This window comes from Polistes dominula, unplaced genomic scaffold, assembly GCF_049000335.1.
Source record: "Polistes dominula isolate Pdom_NZ unplaced genomic scaffold, Pdom_raw_medaka contig_332, whole genome shotgun sequence".
Taxonomy (NCBI): domain Eukaryota; kingdom Metazoa; phylum Arthropoda; class Insecta; order Hymenoptera; family Vespidae; genus Polistes; species Polistes dominula.
In genome coordinates this window covers 58,549-81,233 of record NW_028301134.1, presented here as the reverse complement: position 1 = coordinate 81,233, position 22,685 = coordinate 58,549, and the positions used below count along the sequence as shown (strand labels likewise).

The 22,685-nt window shown below is 38.1% G+C and overlaps 2 protein-coding genes across 2 annotated transcripts; both read left to right on the top strand.

The window, feature by feature from the left end:
* The first annotated feature begins 5,934 nt into the window (after positions 1-5,934).
* LOC149031003 (uncharacterized) lies at positions 5,935-6,630 on the top strand. Its single transcript, XM_089177049.1, has one exon. It carries the CDS (start codon positions 5,935-5,937, stop codon positions 6,628-6,630), a length of 696 nt encoding a protein of 231 aa, XP_089033175.1.
* A 10,335-nt stretch (positions 6,631-16,965) lies between these two features.
* On the top strand, positions 16,966-18,911 carry LOC149031002 (uncharacterized). The gene is made up of 4 exons (XM_089177048.1): positions 16,966-17,843; positions 17,982-18,130; positions 18,293-18,475; positions 18,523-18,911. Exons 1-4 carry the CDS (start codon positions 17,275-17,277, stop codon positions 18,870-18,872), a joined length of 1,251 nt encoding a protein of 416 aa, XP_089033174.1. The 5' UTR covers positions 16,966-17,274; the 3' UTR covers positions 18,873-18,911.
* Positions 18,912-22,685: the final 3,774 nt, after the last annotated feature.

Genomic DNA, 22,685 nt, shown 5'->3' with positions numbered 1-22,685 from the left:
CTTCGTAAATCAGAAGTCGGGAACTCGCACCTCACAGGAGGCACCAAAATGTTCTGACCAAAAGATTCTTCAATGAAAATTCCTCTGATCATTACTTATATGCTATGAAGTGGAGAATAAAGGATTAGATTGAGGTGTAAAATAAAACACGTGGTTGAGCCAAACAAAGAAACAATGCCTTTTTTTATTGGCTCGTCAGGGAAAAGCCTTGCGGCATAAAAACCCTGGATGTTGTTTAATTATAAAAATGAGAGTCCACCACGTGGTATTACCACGCGGGAAAATACCGTCGATATAAAATGTATATAATGGAAAGATCTCACCTCTCGTTCGCTTCGCTTACGTTCCCTAACTAACTTAACTTAACTCCTTTGATTTCGATATGTATTCACAGGCTTTCTATAATGGACTACAAGAATGTCCTTTTGTACTGGCCCCACAGGGCGTACGGACTGGGTGTAAGAAGTGGGGAGGCGAGAGGTGGGGGTGACTAGAGGGGCGCTTCGGTAGTTACTAGTAGTTGATCGATGCTCGAAATTTCGAATGAAAAAATCGATGATCCGAAATTTGAATACTGCTAATTACCGTATGATCCTTTTGGATCGTACAAGCAGGATTAATAAAACCAGGCAGGGCACACATTCTTTCGTTTAGACGACAATGTTACATAAGAGAAGAAGAAGAAAGTTTATTACTAGAATCGCTTCAAATCAGCTTTGACAACGTTACGTATTGAATTTTTTTAAGCACAGATACAACACATTGTTTTCTATGTAAGCAAAGCAGCCATATAGCTAAGACGTGTAATAAATACAGTGAAGACGTAAGTATGAATACGAATAACAACAACGATACGTTAACAGCAGATAACTTGACGGACGCTTTGAAACCAAATAAACTTGTGAACACATTGAAAAGGCCACCTTCTTCTACTGTATCAGAAGTAACTACAGAAAATCAAGTATTGTATGACACAGCTAAAAAACTCTTAGAGAAACCATCTAAAGAATGGTGCTTACCTAAGCCTAAGCCCAAAAAAACAAAAATAGTTCATGATAATTCGAATGACTCTAAGTCAGATATGTCAGATGTGGAAAGTAATATAAATCATCAAAAGGCACTTTTACCAGCAAAATTAGCACTGGAAAATTCAAAAGAAAAATGTATTATTCCCTTTACAGAATTTGAAGAATTTTTCGCTGCTTCATATGGCGTTAATGACATTATAGACTTAGCTAAAAAGTACACTGAAAACTCAAGACGCTTAGCTGATATGATAGATAAAATTTATCCTCACGTTATACATCGAAGTGCTAGATCAAGGCTTAGTAGAATTAAAAAAAACTTTTAAGAATGTAAGTGCTGCCTTATACAATTTTAATACTTATTAAAATGGCTAAGTTGTGTAATAAAAATTTAAAAAAATACTATACTGGAACTGTCACTCTATTTCTGAAAAAGAAGAAGAAGTACGTCACTTGCTAACTGACTTAGACATTCTAATATGTGTCGAAACATGGCTCACCAAAAACATCGAATTTCCTGGATTTAGAACATTCCAAAAAAATAGGCTACATTTAAGAGGAGGAGGTATACTAATTTTAGTACGCAAAAACCTGGTATGCTATGAAATTAAAAATTTAAGAGTGCCGGACATAAGTGTTGAATTAATGGGAATATGTATTCAAAATGTTAAACCTGCCATTGATATATTTGCGTGTTATAGAGCCCTAGGTGGAATCTTATCTGAGTCACAGTGGGATACGGTTATTAATAATATAGATAATACTAAAATTACTCTCTTCGCGGGAGATTTTAATTCCCACCATAAAATCTGGAATTGTCCCCAAAATGATTCTAATGGTGAAAATTTACTAGAAAGTATTAATAAATCTAATCTTTTATTACACAATACAGATACTATAACATACATTCGCGAACCAATTAACTATACATCCAATTTAGACCTCATTTTTTCTAGTATTAATCTAGCTGATAAATTACATGTACAGGTCAAAGATGAAACTTGTGGCTCCGATCACTTTCCTGTTAATATAGACGTAAATATTCAAAAATCGGTTTATAATAAAAAAAGTTTCAGACTTAAATCTATGAAAACTAATTGGACCCTATTTCTAGAAGTATTGGAATTAAATTATGTAAAGTTATTTACTGTAGAGTATGAAAGCTCTAATGCAAGCTCAAAATATTCAATTCTCCCTGATTTAATAGGTAATGCACTTCAAAGAAGCACTCCAGAGAAAAAACTTGTCAATAATAATATACACAGAAATCCTGTTTCTTGGTAGGATCCAGAGTGTGAAAAAGCCTTAAGACTCAGAAAAGCTTCTTTTAAAAAATGGCGGTTTTCCAAAAGTATGAATGATCTTATAAATTATAAAAAGAACTGTGCTATTGTAAGACGTTTATTCAAAACAAAACGTAGAGAAAATTATAAAAAATTTGCAGAAAAAATCAATATACATACTAGTCAAAGCTACGTTTGGAATACTTGTAAAATAATGAAAAATAAATACACAAGAATAAGGCCTTGTCACACAATAGAAAACCATTAAACCGATGATAGTTTATTAGGCACAGCCTTAAATAAAATTAGTCCATCTTGGTGCTATACTGATCCTAATTTTTTACCAAATTGTGAAAAGAATGAAATGCTTAGTAAATCATTTAATTTCTCAGAACTTAATATTGCCTTAGATAGTAGAAACATTCATTCTAGTCCGGGTATGGATGGAATAGACTACGAAGTGCTAAAAAAACTACCTGTAAAATATTAACTTATCCTATTAGACATATTCAATGAAATGTATAGTACTAATAACTACCCTGTTTCTTGGACAGACGTATATGTACATTTTGTCAAAAAACCAGATGGTACAAGCATGAGACCAATAAGTCTAACGCAGTGTCTATGTAAACTCTTTAAAACGTTAATAAAAAATCGTTTGCAATGGTGGGTTGAGAAAAAAAATTCTTCCAAAAAGCCAAATCGGATTTAGAAAAGGGCAATCAACATCAGATAATCTATTAGGTCTAGCCCTTCAGGTAGAAGAATCATTTATTAACAAAAAAGACATTTTAGCTGCTTTTCTTGATGTCAGTGGAGCATTTGACAATGTTAACATTGAAATTCTATTACTTAAACTCACACAAATAGGCTGTCCACAAGAATTGACTAAATTTATAAAATTTATTACATTCAAAAGATCAATATACACTGATAAAACAGGTAATGAAGCTAGAAAAGTTTATAAAGGAGTGCCTCAAGGTGGTGTGCTTAATCCCCTACTATACTGTATATATGTTTCTAACGTTATTGATAGGATTCCAAAAAGTGTAAAGATATTACAATTTGCAGATGACATTGCACTTTACTGCAATAGAGGTTCTTTTGAAACAAGTAAAAGACTGCTTGAAAAAGCGTTAAAACAAATGTTCGAAAATCTTTGTGAACTGGGGCTCTCTTTAAACGAGTTAAAAACCATTTTTATACATTTTAACAATCGCAACATTAAGCCTGGCGAAACTAAAATAATTTTTAACAATACGATCATAAAATCTAGTAACTACGCACGATTTCTTGGAGTTTTATTTGACTATAAATTAACATTTAAAGAACATGTAAATAAAGTATTGAACAAATGTACAAAAGCAATAAATATCATTAAATTCTTGCGAGGTACTAAATGGGGTGCAGATCCTGAAACTCTAATTATTATGTATAAAAGTTTTGTACGATCAATCATTGATTACGCTAGCTTTGTCTACTTTCCTATACAAAAAACTCAAATAGAAAAACTAGAAAAATTACAATATATGGCTATAAGACTGGCCTTAGGATACAGAATCAGCACCCCAACTAATATTCTTATCTCCGAATCAAAACTAACCTTTATACAAGAACGTACTATATATTTATGCAATAGTTACTTGTACAAGATTGCCTCAAATACTAGTTTAAACATATTTGAAAATGTTTTTGATTTTAAAAAACAGATAGAATGTAAAGAACATTTGCTTGTAAATAATAAACGTATTTTTGTGAATTGCATAAAAAATATCAATCAAGTAGACTCTCTTATATTCAAAAGCGACTACTATGCCTGTTACAAGCATGCATATGATATAATAATAGGTGATATAAATATCGATTTCGAATTTGGTAAAAAATTAAAAAGTTCTAATGATCCTAACTTGCTAGTGGACGAACTTACTAAAGATAGAAATACGTATGCAATATATACTGATGGAAGTAAATCAGAAAATTCTAACTCTGTTGGTAGCGCTTGCATCTGTCCGAAATTAAATATAAGTATTCTGACTAGCACCAACAAACATGCTTCAATATTTACTGCTGAATGCATAGCCTTATCGAATGCAATCAAAATTACTTTGAATCGTCCACACTGTAACTTTTTAATTTTTACTGATTCTTTAAGCACTTCAGTTTCATTAAAAAATTGTAAAAATAGTGTACATACAAACCCTTATATATACGAAATCAAAAAGAAAATCCTTGCATCAAACAAAAAGCGCAATGAAAATTGTAAAATTAAGCTTGTCTGGGTACTGTCCCTTATAGGTATCAAAGGTAATGAAGAGGCTGATGCTAAAGCTAAATTAGTATCTGGAAAACTTTTCTCAACTCATGTTAAAATTCCGTATACTGATTTCAAAGAACTAGCAAAAAAAAGCTTTTACGGCCACTAATAACATAATTATTGAAGAAGGACGTACAAAAGGTTTTGAATTTTTCCAAAAGTATCATAACACTAAAGCTAAACTTTGGTTCAAAAATAAAAAATTACCACGTAAATTTATAGCTACAATTAACAGATGTAGATCTGGCCATTATAGTTTAAATGCATCGTTAACAAAAATCAATGTCACTAATGATCCGTCTTGTAATTGTGGTTACCAACAACAAACTCTTGACCACATATTTTGGCAGTGTCCTCTGTATGAGGAACAACGAAAAAAGTTTAAAAAGAGGCTTCACAAAGTTAAACTAGCCCAACCTCTAGCATCTTTTGTTTTGCTCCATTTTCCTACAAGGTATATTTGTAATAGTTTCTGTAATTACCTCGAAGACTGTAATCTTAACTTGTAGGCATGCGATTATAAAGTAATGTATTTGTATATCTTCTTTTTTCAATAAAATACACAAAATAATCTCTCTTTAGAGATTAAAATTGTTTATATAAAAAAAAAAAAAATGAAATAAGACCCATACAACCAACTAAAAAAGAAATAACCACTTTCTGAATACAGATATGGTCAAACACAACAGAACACAAAACACACGCAACATGGATAACAGACGAGAAACAGAAATATGAAGACATGCCAGAACAAGCCGAATACAAAATAACGGAAGACAGAGCTAAAAAACAATACGCAGCACACATAATTAAGAACACCCAGGACCAGATCACATACAAAACTACTGGTACAAGAAATTTACAACCACACATCCATACCTAACACAGCAGATAAATAAGATAATAGAGGACCCCCAAGAACTCCTGAGGTTTCTAACCGAAGGGATCACTTTCACAAAACCCAAAAATCAAAATACTGAAAACTCAGCAAACTATAGACCCATTACGTGCCTACCAACACTATATAAAATAATAACAAGTCCAATATGCCAGCAAATCGATACACACCTCACAAAAAACAATATAATCTCAGAAGAACAAAATGGATGCAGAAGAAATAGCCATGGATGTAAAGAACAACTTATCATAGACAGTATAATAATGAACCAAGCAAGAAAGCAGCAACGAAACCTACACACATGCTATATAGACTACAAAAAAGCCTTTGACTCAGTACCACATACATGGGTTTTAGAAATTCTAAAAATATACAAAAATAAACAAACATACACAGCAATTCCTAACACACACCATGTCAACATGGAGAACCAGAATCATATTAAAATCACCAACGGATACCATAAGAACGGAAGAAATAAAAATTAAAAAAGGCATCTTCCAAGGAGATACACTAAGTGCCCTATGGTTCAACATGTGCCTAAACCCATTATCCACAATATTAAACAATAGTAAATATGGATTTCAAATCAGAAATAACAGACAAACGCAGTACACAATATACCACTTAATCTATGTAGACGACATAAAACTATATGCAGCAACAGGAACACAGTTAAATACACTTTTAAAAATTACAGAAAACTTCACATCTGACATAAAAATGCAATTCGGAATAGACAAATGCAAAACAACACATATCGAAAGAGGACAATGGATCACAGACGATACACAAAAAACATTACAGAACGAAACACTACAAAACTTAGAAAAACACGAAACATACAAATACCTCGGCTTCGAACAAAATACCAAGATAAATCACACAGAAATTAAAAAATACTTACAAAAACAATACAATCAAAGACTCACAAAAATACTTGAAACCAAACTAAACTCAAAAAACCTCGTCAAAGCAATAAACATATACGCAATAACAGTCCTTACATATTCCTTCGGAAATTGGTCAAACACAGACTTAGATGACACCAATAGAATAACAAGAGCACACGTGACAAAGTCACTAAAACTACACCGAAATCATGTGTAGAAAGATTAACAATAAGTAGAGAAGAAGGTGGTAGAGGAATAACAGACATAAAAGCGTTACATAATAGACAAATAAAAAACTTACGTAAATACTTTCATACAAAAGAGACACAACTACATAAAGCAACAACGAAAGCCGACAAAAACTACACGCCACTAAATCTATCGACAAGCAATACAGACATAGAAAACTATAAAGACATAGACCATTCACAAAGCAAAATAAACGCATGGGCCACAAAACAATTACACGGAAAACACTACTACACAACTACAGACGAAAATATAAAAAAAAACGACACATACGAATGGCTAAAAAAAGAAACATCTTCCCAGAAACCGAAGGATTCCTAATTGCAATACAAGATCAGGTAATCTCAACAAAAAACTACCTTAAGTACATAATAAAAGATATAAACATACAAGTGACCAATGCCGGAAATGCAAGTTAGTACCCGAAACAATAGAAAACATAACAGGGGTTGTAAAATACTAGCAAACACCGAATATACGGAAAGACACAACTCTGCAGCAAGAATCATACATAAAGCAATAGTGAACAAATACAAACTGGAGAACACTACAACAACATACTACAAATACACACCAACAACAATAATAGATAACGAAAAGTACAAACTATACTGGGACACAACATTACACACAGAAAAAACAGTAAAACACAACAGACCGGACATCACATTTACAAACAAAGAAGACAAAACAACATACTTAACACTTTGACTGCCACGCCGAAATCATCTGTTTTTCCCAAGACGCCACGGCATTTGTTTAGCGTTTTGTAAAAAAGTTGAAAAGCACCGGTCACCAATGACCACCGTGGCGTCACGGGACAAACCGTTGCCGGTCATATATGACCAACATGGCAGTCAAAGGGTTAATAGACATCTCAGTAACAAACGATATCAACATCACACAGAAATACAGAGAAAAAATAGAAAAATACACACCACTTGCACAAGAAATACACAGAATATGGAAACAAAAAAAGGTACACATCATACCTTTCATCATATCAGCAACATAAATTACATCAAAAAATTTTAAATCACATCTCACACAACTACAACTAGACCCAAACATACACCAAGAAATACAAAAGGCGGGTATATTAAAAACACGCAACATAACCAGAGCCTTCCTAAACTCTGAAGATTAAAGCTGTCAGACCTGGCAAAAGGCCTGTCCGACACGCTAATATGCCCGAGAAATCGGACAATCCACCCTGGGTTCCGACCGGAAGAAAGATCCGGTGGCCCATGGCAGTGGCGAGGATTCTGAGGGCCGCAGTAAGTGCAAGATCTCGATGCAAAATAAAATATCACGAAAAAGCGAGAAAAAAGATGAAACAACGGGGCAGATTTTCCTAGACCCGCAGAAACAAAACAGAACGGCGAGTGTATCGAGTGTAGGAAGCGCATCGAGCTACACCTCTGTCACAAACAACGACGACAGACAGGCAAAATTAAAAACGGTACAGGCCAGACAACAAAGACTGGACATTACAGCGCTACAGAAACAAGACCTGACGGAACTGCTGACGATTATACAGACGGCAGCAACAAGGATGGCAGAAGCAGCTGCCATCCAAAAGAATATGAATATAACCGTCAAGACAGGCATAAAGACGATCCTCGAAGCCGCTGATGTCGCGCTTAACAAGTGTGCCACGGCGGTTTTGAGGCAGCGGACATTCGACGGCGACACAACCACGGATACAGAAACAGAGACGAACAAACGGGAGACACCACGAACAAAACGGAAAAGGGAGACGACCGGGACCACTCCGGAGTCCGCACAGAAAAGGACCCCGCGAGTGGAATCAGCCGCCGCCTGGCAGACGAGACGAAGGTTCACGCCCGGCCTGAAAGGCACAGACTGATCAACAAGCAACCAGGACTGGCCGTACTGGTCAAGCCCGGCAAAGATAAAACGTACTCAGACATAGTACGGAAAATGCGAGAGACAGTAGACCCGACCAAAAACAACGTGACGGTCAAGACTGTAAGAAAAACGAGAGTCGGACTGTGCCTCATTAAGATACAGAAAACAACGGACGGACGAGAAGACTTTCGTCGCGCGCTTCAGAACGCTGTCGGCGATGACGGCAGCGTAAAAGCAATGACCTCCCGGACTCAAGTGGAGATTATGGACCTGGCCTGCTTCTGTGAGAACAGAAGACGTGATACAGGCACTACGACGAAAGACAGGACAGGACGGGGACTTTGGTACCCATATTTTTGGCCCGAACCGGGCCGAGCAGTACACGGTGGTCTGCGATCTTGAATCGCAGGAAGCCAAGATTCTGCTCGGATGCGGTCGAATCGGGATAGGATGGGTCCATTGGATCGTACGGAAACGACTCAAGGTGACGAAGTGCTACAAATGCATGGGCTTTAGACACACAAAGACGAGCTGCAAAGGACCAGACAGAACGAAGAACTGCAGGAAATGCGGTGAGACCGGACATTACGCGACCGACTGCAAAAACAGACTGAGCTGCTCTCTGTGCGCCGAGGCAGGACGCACGGATGCGTCAGGGTTGCGTCAAATACAGGAAATACGCCGACATACAGACGACCGGGATACGGTAACTCTATCCCAGACGTAACAATGACCTCAGACAGACTGCTGACAAAAGTAAGACGATGGCGGGTGATCGAAGATTACACGGCCAGCGACCACCAGTACATCGCCCTTGAGTTAACAAGAAAGACAGCAAAGGCACAGAAAAGACAACGACAACTTCAGCGGTGGAACACGAACAGACTCGACACACAAAGGCTTTCAGAGGAACTGGCGACAACGCCGGCCCCGATCGCCAGTGTTCCCCCGGATCTGACCGGCCGGATCAGGGCGGAAAGACTTACAGACGAGACAGCTAAACTAACAGAAAGGTTGTGTGAAAGTACGATGCCGAGGAAACACCTCAGACGAAACAGACAGCCACAATACTGGTGGACGAACGAAATCGCCGAACTGCGGAGGGGTTGCCTCGCAGCACGCAGAAGGGTTACAAGAGCTAAAGGTAGGCCTGAGAGAGAAGCACTCCAGGCCAATTACAGAAAAGAACGTAAAAGACTGACTAACGCTATCCGAGACAGTAAGACGAAGTGCTGGAGGACGCTCTGCGAGGAGGTGGACCGCGACCCGTGGGGTGCCGGTTACAAGATAGTGACCGGCAAGCTGGGGGCTCGGGAACCACCTGTACTCAAGGATGCGGAATCCATGCGGCGCATCGTGGACGGACTTTTCCCGACACACCCGCTGCGAACAGAAACGACAGACGAAGACGGGACAGCGGCGGTTGTCGCCTTCACAGCTGAGGAGCTCTTCAGAGCGGCTAAGGCGATGAAGGTTGGCAAGGCGCCGGGACCAGACGGTGTGCCGGGGGAGGTTGTACGGCTGATGGTCAAACAGAGGCCGGACATCTTCCTCGACCTTTACAACACCTGCCTACAGACAGGGACTTTCAGCGATCGGTGGAAGGTGGCGAGGCTGGTCCTCATCTCTAAGGGTAAGGGGGACCCCAGCACGCCATCGGCCTACCGGCCGCTGAGCCTACTGGACACGACGGGAAAACTTTACGAACAGTTACTTAGACAGAGAATCACAGGGACGATTGAAGCTGGGGGAGGCCTCTCAGACCGTCAGTTAGGCTTCCGAAGTGGTTGGTCGACCGTTGGAGCGATCCAAAGGGTCGTTGACACCTTCCGGGAAACAGACAGATACTGCCACGCAACGCGACCTATCGTGTTGCTGGCGACATTAGACGTTAGGAACGCCTTCAACTCGGCCAGGTGGGTGGACATCTTGCAAGCGCTCAAAAACGCTTTCGGGGTTCCACCGTACTTGCTCCGGGTGGTGAAGGATTACCTACGAAACAGACGACTGACGTACGAGACGACAGAAGGACACATGACGAGACAGATCACCGCTGGGGTTGCCCAAGGATCTATCCTCGGACCGGATTTTTGGAACGCGACCTATGACAGCCTGCTCAGACTGGAACTCCCGCTTGACGTATCTCTCGTCGCATACGCCGATGATGTAGCGGCGGTGATCGTGGAGCGGACCCCAGAGCTGGCGCAGTTAAAACTGAACCAGACAATGAGACGAGTCGGACGGTGGATGACAGACCACGGACTGCAACTCGCGACGGAAAAGACAGAACTGCTGATCCTCACAAGGAGACGCATACAGACGAGACTACCCATGTCGGTTGGGACAGAAACAATCGAGACCAGGGGGGGAGGTCAAGTACCTGGGGGTAACCCTAGATACGAAGATGACCTTCTGGCCTCACATACAAAGGACAGTCCAGAAGGCGGCCGAAAGAGTAAAATCTTTAAGACGCCTGATGGCAAACACGAACGGACCGAGAACAAGGAAACGGAGACTACTGATGTCGACAGCCCACTCGATCCTCCTGTACGGGGCAGAGGTCTGGGCAGACTCCCTGAAGACAAAGAAGTACTGCCACGCAATGATGACGATACAGAGACAGAGCGCGCTGAGGATCGCCTGCTCCTACCGGACAGTCTCTGCGCAGGCTGTTCTGGTCGTGGCAGGCGTGATTCCCATAGATCTTCTTGCTTTTGAGCGCAAGAGGATTTACGGAAGAAGCGCAGACACAAGACTACAGGACGCAACATCGACAGAAAGGGACAACACTATGCGCGCGTGGCAACAACGCTGGACGGAAGAAAGAACAGGCAACTGGACAAGACGACTCATCAAGGATCTAAGACAGTGGACGAAACGAGACTTCGGGGACGTAAACTTTTACGTAACACAACTCCTGACAGGACACGGGTACTTCCGACAATACCTCCACAGAATGAACAGAGTACAGACACCAAACTGCACATACTGTGGACACGAACGAGACGACGCGAAACATACCTTCTTCGCATGCGACCGCTGGACTGACCTAAGACGGAGACTCGAAGCGACCGTGGGAGACATCACCCCTGACAACATTGTGGAGGTGATGCTCCACGGAAATGACTGGTGGCAATTAGTTGCCACATATACGGAGACTATTCTAAGACGGAAGAACGCGGACGGCTGCCTGACATGAGGGACCTGACGCAAGACGACAGACTGAACGACACACAGAACACAACAGACGAATAACAAAACGACACACGGACAAGACCCCCAACCAGAAATAATACTAAAGTAATCCCTGATTGGGGGGAGACGCGGACGACTACGCGGACAGAAGTGGATTTTCCCCTCGCCTGAACAAGGAAAGATCAGGGGAGGGGGTTTAGCTGATATGCGTTTCGGACGAAAGGACGAGACGAGAGTTCAGCACACGGGGGTCGACTATGCTTCTGACGTCGAGGGGCGATCCTCGGCTGCGGGGGCAGGGCCGACGCCTATGGTCTATAAAAGATTTGCCCTTACTTTTTACCACGATAAAAAAAAAAAAAAAAAAAAAAAAAAAAAATAATAATAATAATAATAATAATAATAATAATAATAATAATAATAATAATAATAATAATAATCATGTTTGCAGATCACACGTGTTAGAAGTTAAACCTTCAAAAATCTAAGTTCCAAGAGAATAAGACGAATGCACTGTTTCATGAATAAGATAATTGTAGGATTTATTTATTATAATACTAGGGGTGCCCCGGCAACGCGTTGCTGTGGCTAATAAATATATAGATAGATCTGAATCTACGAACATAACATTTGTCTTCTTTTTCTCTTTTTTCTTAATATCGAGCCAACTGCGCATGAGCGGTAACATAAGATCACCACTTACTTCACATCATATAATTTTACATTGTCTGAATATAGGCACATAACATTTGTCTTTTTTTTCTCTTTTTTCCTAATATCCTTTTAAAGGAAAAATAATTATGGTGAGTCACCCTTATCACTCAGGGGTATAAGAAATATACAAAAAACTATTCTCATACCTACTGAATATACACAAAAAATTTCATATAAATCGGTCAAGTCGTTTTCGGAGATATAATTTTATATATATATATATAATATTATACAATAAGAAACACTGTGACGGGGGGAATTTTATAGAGATAAGATTTCAATAAAGTTTTTAAGAATATTACAAAAATATTTCATAAAATGTTGCAGAAAGGTTTTCAACCGTTTTTTAAAATTATTTTTTTAAAATGTTTTTTAAATCATGTAGGTATCTTTTAAATAATATTTCTCAAAACATTTTTAAAAACTTTCTTGAAATCTTTTGCGATATGTTCCGGAAACATTTCCGAAATATTTCAAAAAAATATAATTTTTCGCCACACCTTGATGAAAAAAAATAACAAGAAAACCTTGCAGAAAACTTTTGCAAAGATTTCACACAATATTTCAAAAAAGATTGTAAAAACATTATGAAAAATATGTCAAAAACATTTCAAACATATTTATAGAAACCTTTAAGGCCGGCGATACATGTAAACGCCTAAATTTTGACCGTTTTTCAGAGGCTTATTTAAAATAGAAGGAATAAATGAATCGTTTTTAAATTTAGCATGTTTAGTCATTACATATAAAAATATAAGAATCCGATTTTTTTTCAATTTTTTTTTTTAAAATGGCCGCTGTAATAACCAAACTTCTGAGGCCCTCGCGGCGAAACGCATCAATCATGGTAATTTTTAGCTTTAGTTGCAGCACTCTAAAATTTAAAAAAAGGGTCAGAGCGTGTTAATAAAACATGTATCTTCTAGTTAAACTAAGGAAAAATTAGGAAGTAAAAAAATCGTAAATTGGCACGACTCAGACAAAAAGCTTTTTGACCCTTTTTTTAAACGATTTTATGGTCAAAAATGGCAATTTTTGAAAATTTTGGTGGCATTTTAACAATTCAACTAGAAGCTAATACTATAAAAAAAATGTGTGCTAAAGTTCATAAGAATCGGTAGAGAACTTTTTGAGTTATCTTGCACGTCAGTTTGAAAAAAGTCGTTTTGAGAAATACGCGTTCAAAGTTTAGCGTACGCGTCTAGCGCCGAGTTAAGGCGGAACACTTAAATGAAATTTTAATCAATAAATAATGCGAATTTCATTCTAAAAATTTACGGGCATATTTTTGAGATATTAAACTAACTATTTATGAAAAAAAAAATTCGATTTTTTTTTATTTTACTTGTATCGCCGGCCGTAACAAAACATGACGATAAGGTTTCACAAAATCTTCCAAAAACCTTCTGTTGGACGAGCGCCTCAATGCCAAACTTATGAGGCATTCTTATGAAGTATTTATCAGTAACCCTGAATAGCTTAATTGGTTAAAGAGCAGTCGCGCCCGGGAAGCGAAAGATCCGTGGTTCGAATCCCCGTCAGTCCAGTCAGTCAGCTTTCCAACTTTTTTCACGAATCCCACACAGGGGGCTCAGCCGGGATAGAGGGTCTGGATCGCAACAGAGATGCGGTACGGTGCACATCGTGCTCCCACAACAAACGTTAATAATAGTGATTATACCCTCATTCCATAGTGATTATACAAGTGTGGTGATTGACAGATTGGTGATACGGGGTCATAGCTATTCTCTTTCTTTATTTTTTTCTTTCTTTTTTTTTTACATTAAAAACAGCCTAGTAGCAGATAACTGGCGGGTAGGTCGGCGTCCAAGATGGCGGCACCCGGCAACGCAGGCGTAAACACGCCATCGAAAAAATATTATGGGACCTGAGCCCGGATTAACCGCTAAGGTGAGACCCTTGATTCAATGGAGCTAGACAAAATATTCAAGGATATAATAGCAAAGAAAGAACAAAAAGTCCAACATATCCAGGCCGAATCTAGTTGCGCGGAAAAGGAGGAGTTCTTTAGCATTCATGTCATCTATGAAGGTGAAAGAAGGATGGGAACAGCCTAAAAAACCGGCCAAGATAAGAACTAAAGCGGAAAGAACCGAGGATATTAAAATTAACAACATAGTACGCCACGCTGGCACAAGTGGACCAGCAAGAAAGAGACACACAGAGCCAACAGGCGGCAAAACAGAGAACCGCAGAGTCGGGCATTGAAAATGAGCCACAAAATGCGACCGCCAGTGGGCAGGACAGACGCGCGAGACCACCACTTATATTTATTATAGGTGATGACGTCAAAGAGACTACTAGGGCGCTGGTGGCGAAAAGTATAAAGAGCAAAAACTTTCTGATAAGGCAAAGCAATAGTAGCCACACTATAAAAGCGATCGACAGCGAAACTTACGAGCTGATTAAAGAAAATTGAAAGAAAGTAAAGTACAATTCTACTCTTATACGGCCAAAGAATTAAAACCTCAGTCTCTGGTGCTGAAAAATTTCCAAGGAGGCTACAACAGCGAAGAAATAAAAAGAGAACTAGTCAATTTGCAACTCCTCAATGTTGCAATAACCAAAGTTATTGCAATGCCATGCAAAAGATCAAGCTTTAAACAAAACCATTTTATAGTACAAATGAGACCTGAGAGTAATAAGAGAGAGCTGCTCAAAGTAAAACAACTGCTCAACCAAAATACGCGGTGGGAGCAGCTGATTAAGAAGGATATAACGCAGTGCAAAAACTGCCAATGAGTGGGACATACCTCCTCACAATATCAAATGGATTACAGATGCGTCAAATATGGAAAGAGCCATGAGCGTGGCATATGTGAAATCGGCAAAATCGACACAAGAGACTAGCAGTCATGTGCGAATTGCGGAGAACACGGACACCCAGCGTCATACGCGGGATGCCCATATAGGAAATTCGCGACGGCTCACTGGAAAGCGAGTAAGCGAGAAAGAGCAGACAGAATAAGAAGACGGATAACAATTAATAACAGCCACTAACGAAACACGGCGACGAAGATAATGAGTGATACGAAGGCATAGCTTTCGCTACCAAAAGCAAGACACAACCCTCAGACGGAAATAACACGGAACGCGTGGTTCAAAACAGACCCAATTCCCAGACTGACAGTACAGCAAGACTCCGAAAAGGGCCCTACTGGTGTACCATCCTGGGCTAGCGAGCTAATGAAGGGAATGCTAAAAGTAAGGGGAACAGTTTAAAGGCTCAACGCTAAATTCAGCGAAATTGAGCATATAGAAAATAAAGTCAATTTCCTATTCGAACAACTAGGATACAATAATGAATAAAACCCCGCAAAAAAATAGGAATAAGAGATTTATTCAAGAAAACAAACAGATAGTTAAGATAATAGCAATCAATATTAACTCAATCCAACACAACTACAGAAGGCTAGAGCTATTAACACTACTAGAGGGTATCTCTCCGGATATTGCCCTAATTTCGGAGACTAAACTCAATGACAAACACGTAATCACATACAAAACTACGAAATAATAAGATCGGATCGCCCGAACTCCACTCAGGGAGGGGGTTACGGCTATTATAATAAGAAAGGATATAAACGATTAGGCCATTAAATACCCATCATCATAAGGTAATGAAATAATAGAATACACAATAATAAAAATTAAATTGAACAATAGTCCGCCCAAAGACTATTATAAGATGCGCAATACAAATTTTTGAAGAAAATTAACTGTTCTATAAAAATGGTGTCTTATGTTTTAACGATTAAATTAAGCGTTCAAAAGATATTCAGAGACACAAATCAGTACGCATGAAAGTTTGATGATGAATATCTTTTGAACGCTTAATTTAATCGCCAAAACATAAGACACCATTCTTATAGAGCAGGTAATTTCCTAGAAAAATTTGTATTGCGCATCTTATAATTGTCATTTATTGTCGAGTTATAAAATTCATAAGCAAAAATGAGATTTGTCTAAAAATCATCAAATTTAAATCTTCAATATCATTCAAATCGTGAGGTTTACGGAAAAAGTATAGAAAACCTTTTTTGTAGAGCATTAAATTTCCTACAAAATTTGTTTTGAACATTTTTTGTACAATCAATAAATAATGAGGTATGAATTTTAATCTATTAGACTGAAAAAAAAATAAAAAACTGCGATGCGGATGATCTTCCTATTAAAATTAAGAGCTTACATTGGGTAAGAACTCTTTTAAGGTGTCTAGGAAACCATTTTTGCGTGGCACTTAAATAAAAAAAATCATTTTTTTGACCAACCCTACTGTGCCCTGCTGTAGTCCCTCCTCAATGTTGAATATTATGCTCGAGGTGTGAGCGCCATCCCAGGTCACGAACGTTTTGCCGTGTATCATGTCCCATGTGACTAGGATCAGCCACGTTGGAAATCCCAGTTTTACTAGCTTAAGGGGGTCATCCCATGTGATGGGCTCAAAAAATCGATTTTTTTTTCATAAATTGCTTTCTTAACATGCCTAAAATATGGTAGTAAAGTGATTTTTGAAAATTCGAAGTCGTTTTAAAGATATAGCAGGTAGAAGAAAGAGCGTTTCGGAGCGCTAAGTTGGCAGTTGGGGTCCGGGCCTATTGTGTGCCGTCGACTTTATACCTAGCCCCCCTTTTATACATATATACATTTATACAAGCTTAGACAAGTTTCTACATGCTTAAACAGAAATTTCTATAGTTATTAAATATTTTATCGAAGTTATTTTAGTCTTGGTTGAACTTCGAAGAGTGCAACAACTACAAATTATTTTTTTTCATAATAAGTGGACGGAAAGAAAGTACAAGTGGAAATGTTCATCCCGGTCGTAGTAAAAAAAGAAAGTTTAGTGGAAACCGTTTTACTACCTAAAAATGAAACGGCATTTACATCAGCTTCGGCGAAAAAACTTCAAAATAGCATGAACATAGAGGTTCCCATCGCTTCGAATTTCGCGTATTGCATTTTGGAGTTTGTTTCTGTATTCGTGGCAATTTCTAAAATGGTAATATGTAAAACTTGTAAAAGTGATGTGTCTATTTCGCAATCAAGTTTCCGTGGCTTAGGTTTTAAAATCATTTTATCGTGTGAGTGTGAAAAACAGACAGTTATAAACTCAGGCCCATTGATCGAGAATGCATTTGAAGTTAATCGCCGGTTTTTATTTGTGGTGCGATTATTAGGAGTTGGTCACGAAGGAATAAATCTTTTCTGCAGCTTCATGGACATATGTTCGGGTATTGAGAATTTAACTTATACTGCACTACTGAAAAACATTCATATTGCCACATCTTCACTGTGTGATACTTTATTATCATTCGCTGTGACGCAAGAAGAAACTATGAATAAAGATTCAGGAAAACCACAAGATGAATTGATTGTGTAGGGTGACGGTACTTGGAAGAAAAAAGGCTTTTCATCTCTATTTTAAGTTTCTACATTGATTGGAAAGTACACTGGGAAAGTTCTAGATGTCATGGTTATGAGTAGTTTTTGTGGTGCATGTAATTTGTGGAAAAGTAAAAAAAAAACGGATCCTTTAAAGTACGAAATTTGGTATGAAACGCATGTAGATGAATGCACCATAAACCATTCTGGAAGTTCCGGTAAAATGAAAATAAGTGCCATCACGAAAATGTTTTTGAGGTCTATGGAAAAATATGGCGAAAGTATCTTACATACATCGGCGATGGTGACAGTAAAACTTACAACGGGATCCTAGATGCTAAACCGTATGAAGATACTGTAGTAACAAAAAAAGAATGTGGGCCAAGTAGAAAAGAGAATGGGAACACGACTTCGTGCTGTTAAAAAGGATAAAACAAATTAAGGACTCGGTGGAAAAGGACCAGGTAAACTTACTGATAAAGTTATTCAAGAAACAACGAAATTCTACGAATTAGCTATTCGACGTCATCCAGATTCGCTTGAAGATATGAAAAAGGAAGTCAGGGCAACGTATTATCACAAATGTTTTTCAGATGAAAACTCTCAACATCAATTTTGTCCAGAAGGCGAAGACAGTTGATGTAAATAGCGTAAGGCAGAAGCTAAGAATAAGCTCAATTTCATCACGATAAACCACCTCTAATACCAGAAGTACAAGTAGCTATCAAACCGGTTTTCGAAGATTTATCGAAAGACGAATTATTAATTCGTTGTTTTGGAGCAGAGACACAAAACTATAACGAATCTTTGAATTCGTTGATTTGGACTTTTGCTCCAAAGCATCTTCATTCTGGCCCTAACATTGTTAAAATTGCTAGATACTTATCAGTTATCATCATTAATGAAGGTTTTGAAGGTGTTTTAAAAGTAATGTCGGTTATGGGATGCCCCAATGGCCGCGAAGCCCATACGTATGTTAAAAACGTGATGAAAAGCGAAACTCACGTTCTGAGCGACGCGTAAGTGATGTCGTTAAACAAGCCAAGATTGACTCAAGAGCTAAACAATCTGCTTTAAAAGAGTTTGAAGAGGAAGAGGAAGGAATACTCTATGGACCAGGTATCGCTGATTGAGGGTAAGTTGAGATTTTCATAGTTTTAAATGGACTTCAAACTTTAAACGCGTTTTTCTCGAACTGTCTTTTTTGAAACTTTCCTCCATTGTATCACAAAAAAAAGATTGACTGAATGACTTGAAATTTATAGGGCACACTCAACAAATGTAAACGCTTTGAATAAACTATTATAATTCAAAAATTTCTGAAATTTCGATTTTTTTATAGCAAAAAAACAAAAAAACAAAAAAACAAAAACGCAAAATTCGCAACTTTTATTTCAAATGTCTACTAAAAGTCTAATTCTTTGTATATTTATTTGATAATAGTACATTCCGTGCATTTAGGCTTACAGATTAGAACGCCGTTTTTTTTCGTTTCAGATAAGCCAATCAGCCGGAATCGTGAAGGAAGTGCGAGCTCATTTTTTTTCGAGGCGGGGCTGTTCAGAACGCTGTAACTCAAGTTCTACACAATATTTTTTAGCTTCAAATATATATTTATACTCGTCGAAATATATGGTAATAAATGATAGTAACTTAAAGCTCTATCTATTGTCACGTCCAGTGACGTCTAAATTCGAATTTCGTGCACAACACCCAAAAGTTCTAAATTTGGTAAACTCTGTCGTATTTGAATATTATTAGTCTGTTTAATTTTTGTGTAAAAGTAATTTGGTTAACCTTAGTTCGTATAATTTTGCGTGAAAATAGTTCTATAAGTACTATGTAAACCCTGCGAGATAAATTTTTCTTTTTATATATATACATATATCTCATACTGTTTGTTTTAGTATATAAATTCGATACTTTGTATGTACATTAGTTATTAGATCAATTATAATAGATCATTTTCGTTCGCGCTAATGTACCTTATTTTCACTTAAATATTTGGTAATTATGCTTTTCTTTTCTTTATTGTTACTATTCTTTGTAAAGATAATTCTGTATTTCTTATGAACGACCATCGATAAATTGTATTTTGTAGAATGAATAAATTAGAGTATTGAGAATCCATTGTCGTTCATAGAGGAATCTGCATTACCGACAGTGTCGGTCGGTAACGAGTTTAGTCGATAAGTAAATGTCGGTAATACCGACATTGCGTTCTTCCAGTACTGACTTATCGGTCGACGTTATATTGGAATGATTGCTTTTAAATTATTGTTTCAATGTGCATAAAATATTCATACTTTATAATATTATATTCGTTACTCATATTCTGTCTGCACGTGCACTTTTGCTGACGGCGCAGTCCCAGGAGCTCGCGCTTGATGGCATTCCAATGTAACTGACACTTATCTTTCTTCGGAGAATTCGCGCTTGATAAAATTCCAATGTAAGTAATACTTATTTCTCTTCGAAGAATTCGCGCTTGATAAAATTCCAATGTAAGTAATACTTATTTCTCTTCGAAGAATTCGCGCTTGATAGTAACTAATATTTTTGTCAGCGAATTCTTCTCCTTGACTTCGGTCTCACGGTGTGGAAGTCAGTAGTGGGGGAAGCATTTTTGCGTAAGTGGGAGGTACTCCTACTCTTCCGAAACGGACGCTTCTTGCGATGCTGCGTTCATCCATGAAGTCAGTCCACCATATACAGTAATTGAGTACGTGTCTAAACTTAGTCTAAAGATTGTCTAGTTTTGTACTAATTTTCTGAGTTCATTTATAAGTCCACCATATACAGTAATTGAGTACGTGTCTAAGATTTGTCTAAGAGTAGTCTAGTTTTGTAATATTTTTCTAAGTCCATTTATAAGTCCATCTCATATAATCATTTGGTACTTGTCAAAATTTGTCTTAAGTTTTGTTCTAGTACTCCAAGTGTACTTATAAAGTCCACCTTATATAATTATTGAGTACGTTTCTTAAATTTGTCTGATGTTCGTTTAGTTTTGATTTTAAGTAATATTATATTAATCTACTACTGCGTATATCTAAATCGTGTGTTCGTGAGTTGAACGGTATTTGCCTGGTGTGATCTTATTCGATTATCGACGATTTATGAATATTAACTTGGTATTTTTTTTTTAACTTAGGTTGATTTACAATCAATTTATTTAAATTTTGTTACTAAGTTCTCTCTCTCTTGTTTAATAGAACTTAGTCATTGACTTTGAAAATTTTATTCTTAGTTATTATTGCTATTATAAATCTTGGCAAGCCTAAGTCATTTATTTATTACCAAATTAATATTCCGTTAACATTGTTCATTAATAATTGTGTGTGTGCAACAAGGTGTTTATTGTGTAACAATTTAAATCTAAATTTAAATTTTAAAATATACTATATTGTTATTCTACATTGTGATTGTGATTTAACAACTGCACCCTTCCTTCGAACGCCAATTTCAGTCGGCATATTTGGATTACATCTCCCATTGGCCGGCACCGGAAACCAGGTAAGAATAAAAGATTTGGTTAACATCCGGGGTTGAGTTTTCTTGACATATTGACGTCCGACGCTCCGGTATCCGCGAGTAAAGCCTATCCCGGGTAAAGTACTGGATAAGCAGGCTGACCCAAAAACAGGCATTGACTTTCTTTCTCTTATCCGAGTAAACGACTGTAGGGTCGTGACCGGTTAAGAAATCTCTAAATTCGTTCTTACTCTTCAAGTAAGAACTGGTGACAGCGGCCACTCGTGAAATCTCTTATCGAGACGTAACAAGTAACAAAAAATTGGTGACAGCGGTGGGATAGCCCAACAATACGGTTTTGTCACCTCGGGATACTCGTGGTGTGTCGGATATTTTCTACGGTTTGCTTACTTGGACTTTCGGATTGTTTCGTATAAATTTTGTTTTCTTTTTTGTTGTTTAAACTAAATTTTTACAATTTAAAATGGCATCGGAACGTGCACGCGCTGGAGCAGAATCTCCAATTGGAACTAGTAGGGAATTTTTAGATAGGGAAAGCGAAATCAGACGAAGGATGGAAGATATAATGCTGATTCAAGAGCAGTTAGGCAAAGTTCAAATAGAAATATTTAAAAGACAGGAGGAACTAGACAAGAGGGAATCAGAAATCGAAGCACAAAGGCGGGAACTAGCGCGAAGAGAGCGCAGATTAGAAGTTGGGGGAGGAGAAAATCAAAGATCAGATGATGAATATTCGGGCGACTTCCGGGGATTTGAGAGGACGCGTACTCCGGTGGATTCATTTATCACAGTATCCCGGACGCCCGGTGTCTCCCGAGGCGGGTCGCCTCGCCCGGTTCCCGCGCGAAGACGTTCGATAACGCCCGTCGACGATATGGATAAGTATAATTTGGAAATGAATCGCCTTAGGCGAGAGAACGAGTTATTAAGGAGTACATTGGCCTCCTCACGACCGCCGACCCCACAACCGCGAAGCGGTTGCCCGTCGATTAAAATTCGTGAAATTACGGAGGGGGTTCCGAAGTTTGACGGTCACAATATTTCCGTAAACCGGTTCGCGAGAGCATGTAAGAGGGCTCTCGATTCGTTGCCCGAAAACTATTCTGACGAATTAGAAAACTCGTTAACAAGATCGTTGATTTCGAAGTTAAGTGGGCATGCTTACGTCGTTATTGAGCATATAAAAGTAACTCGAGTGGAACAGTTAATTGAACGTTTGAAAGACGCGTTCTTACCATCGTACGGCGCAAATTACTATCGCGGACAATTGGCAACCGAATTTAAGAAACCAGGAGAACACGTCCTTGATTATTTTAGTAGAATCCGTGATTTGACGCAGTC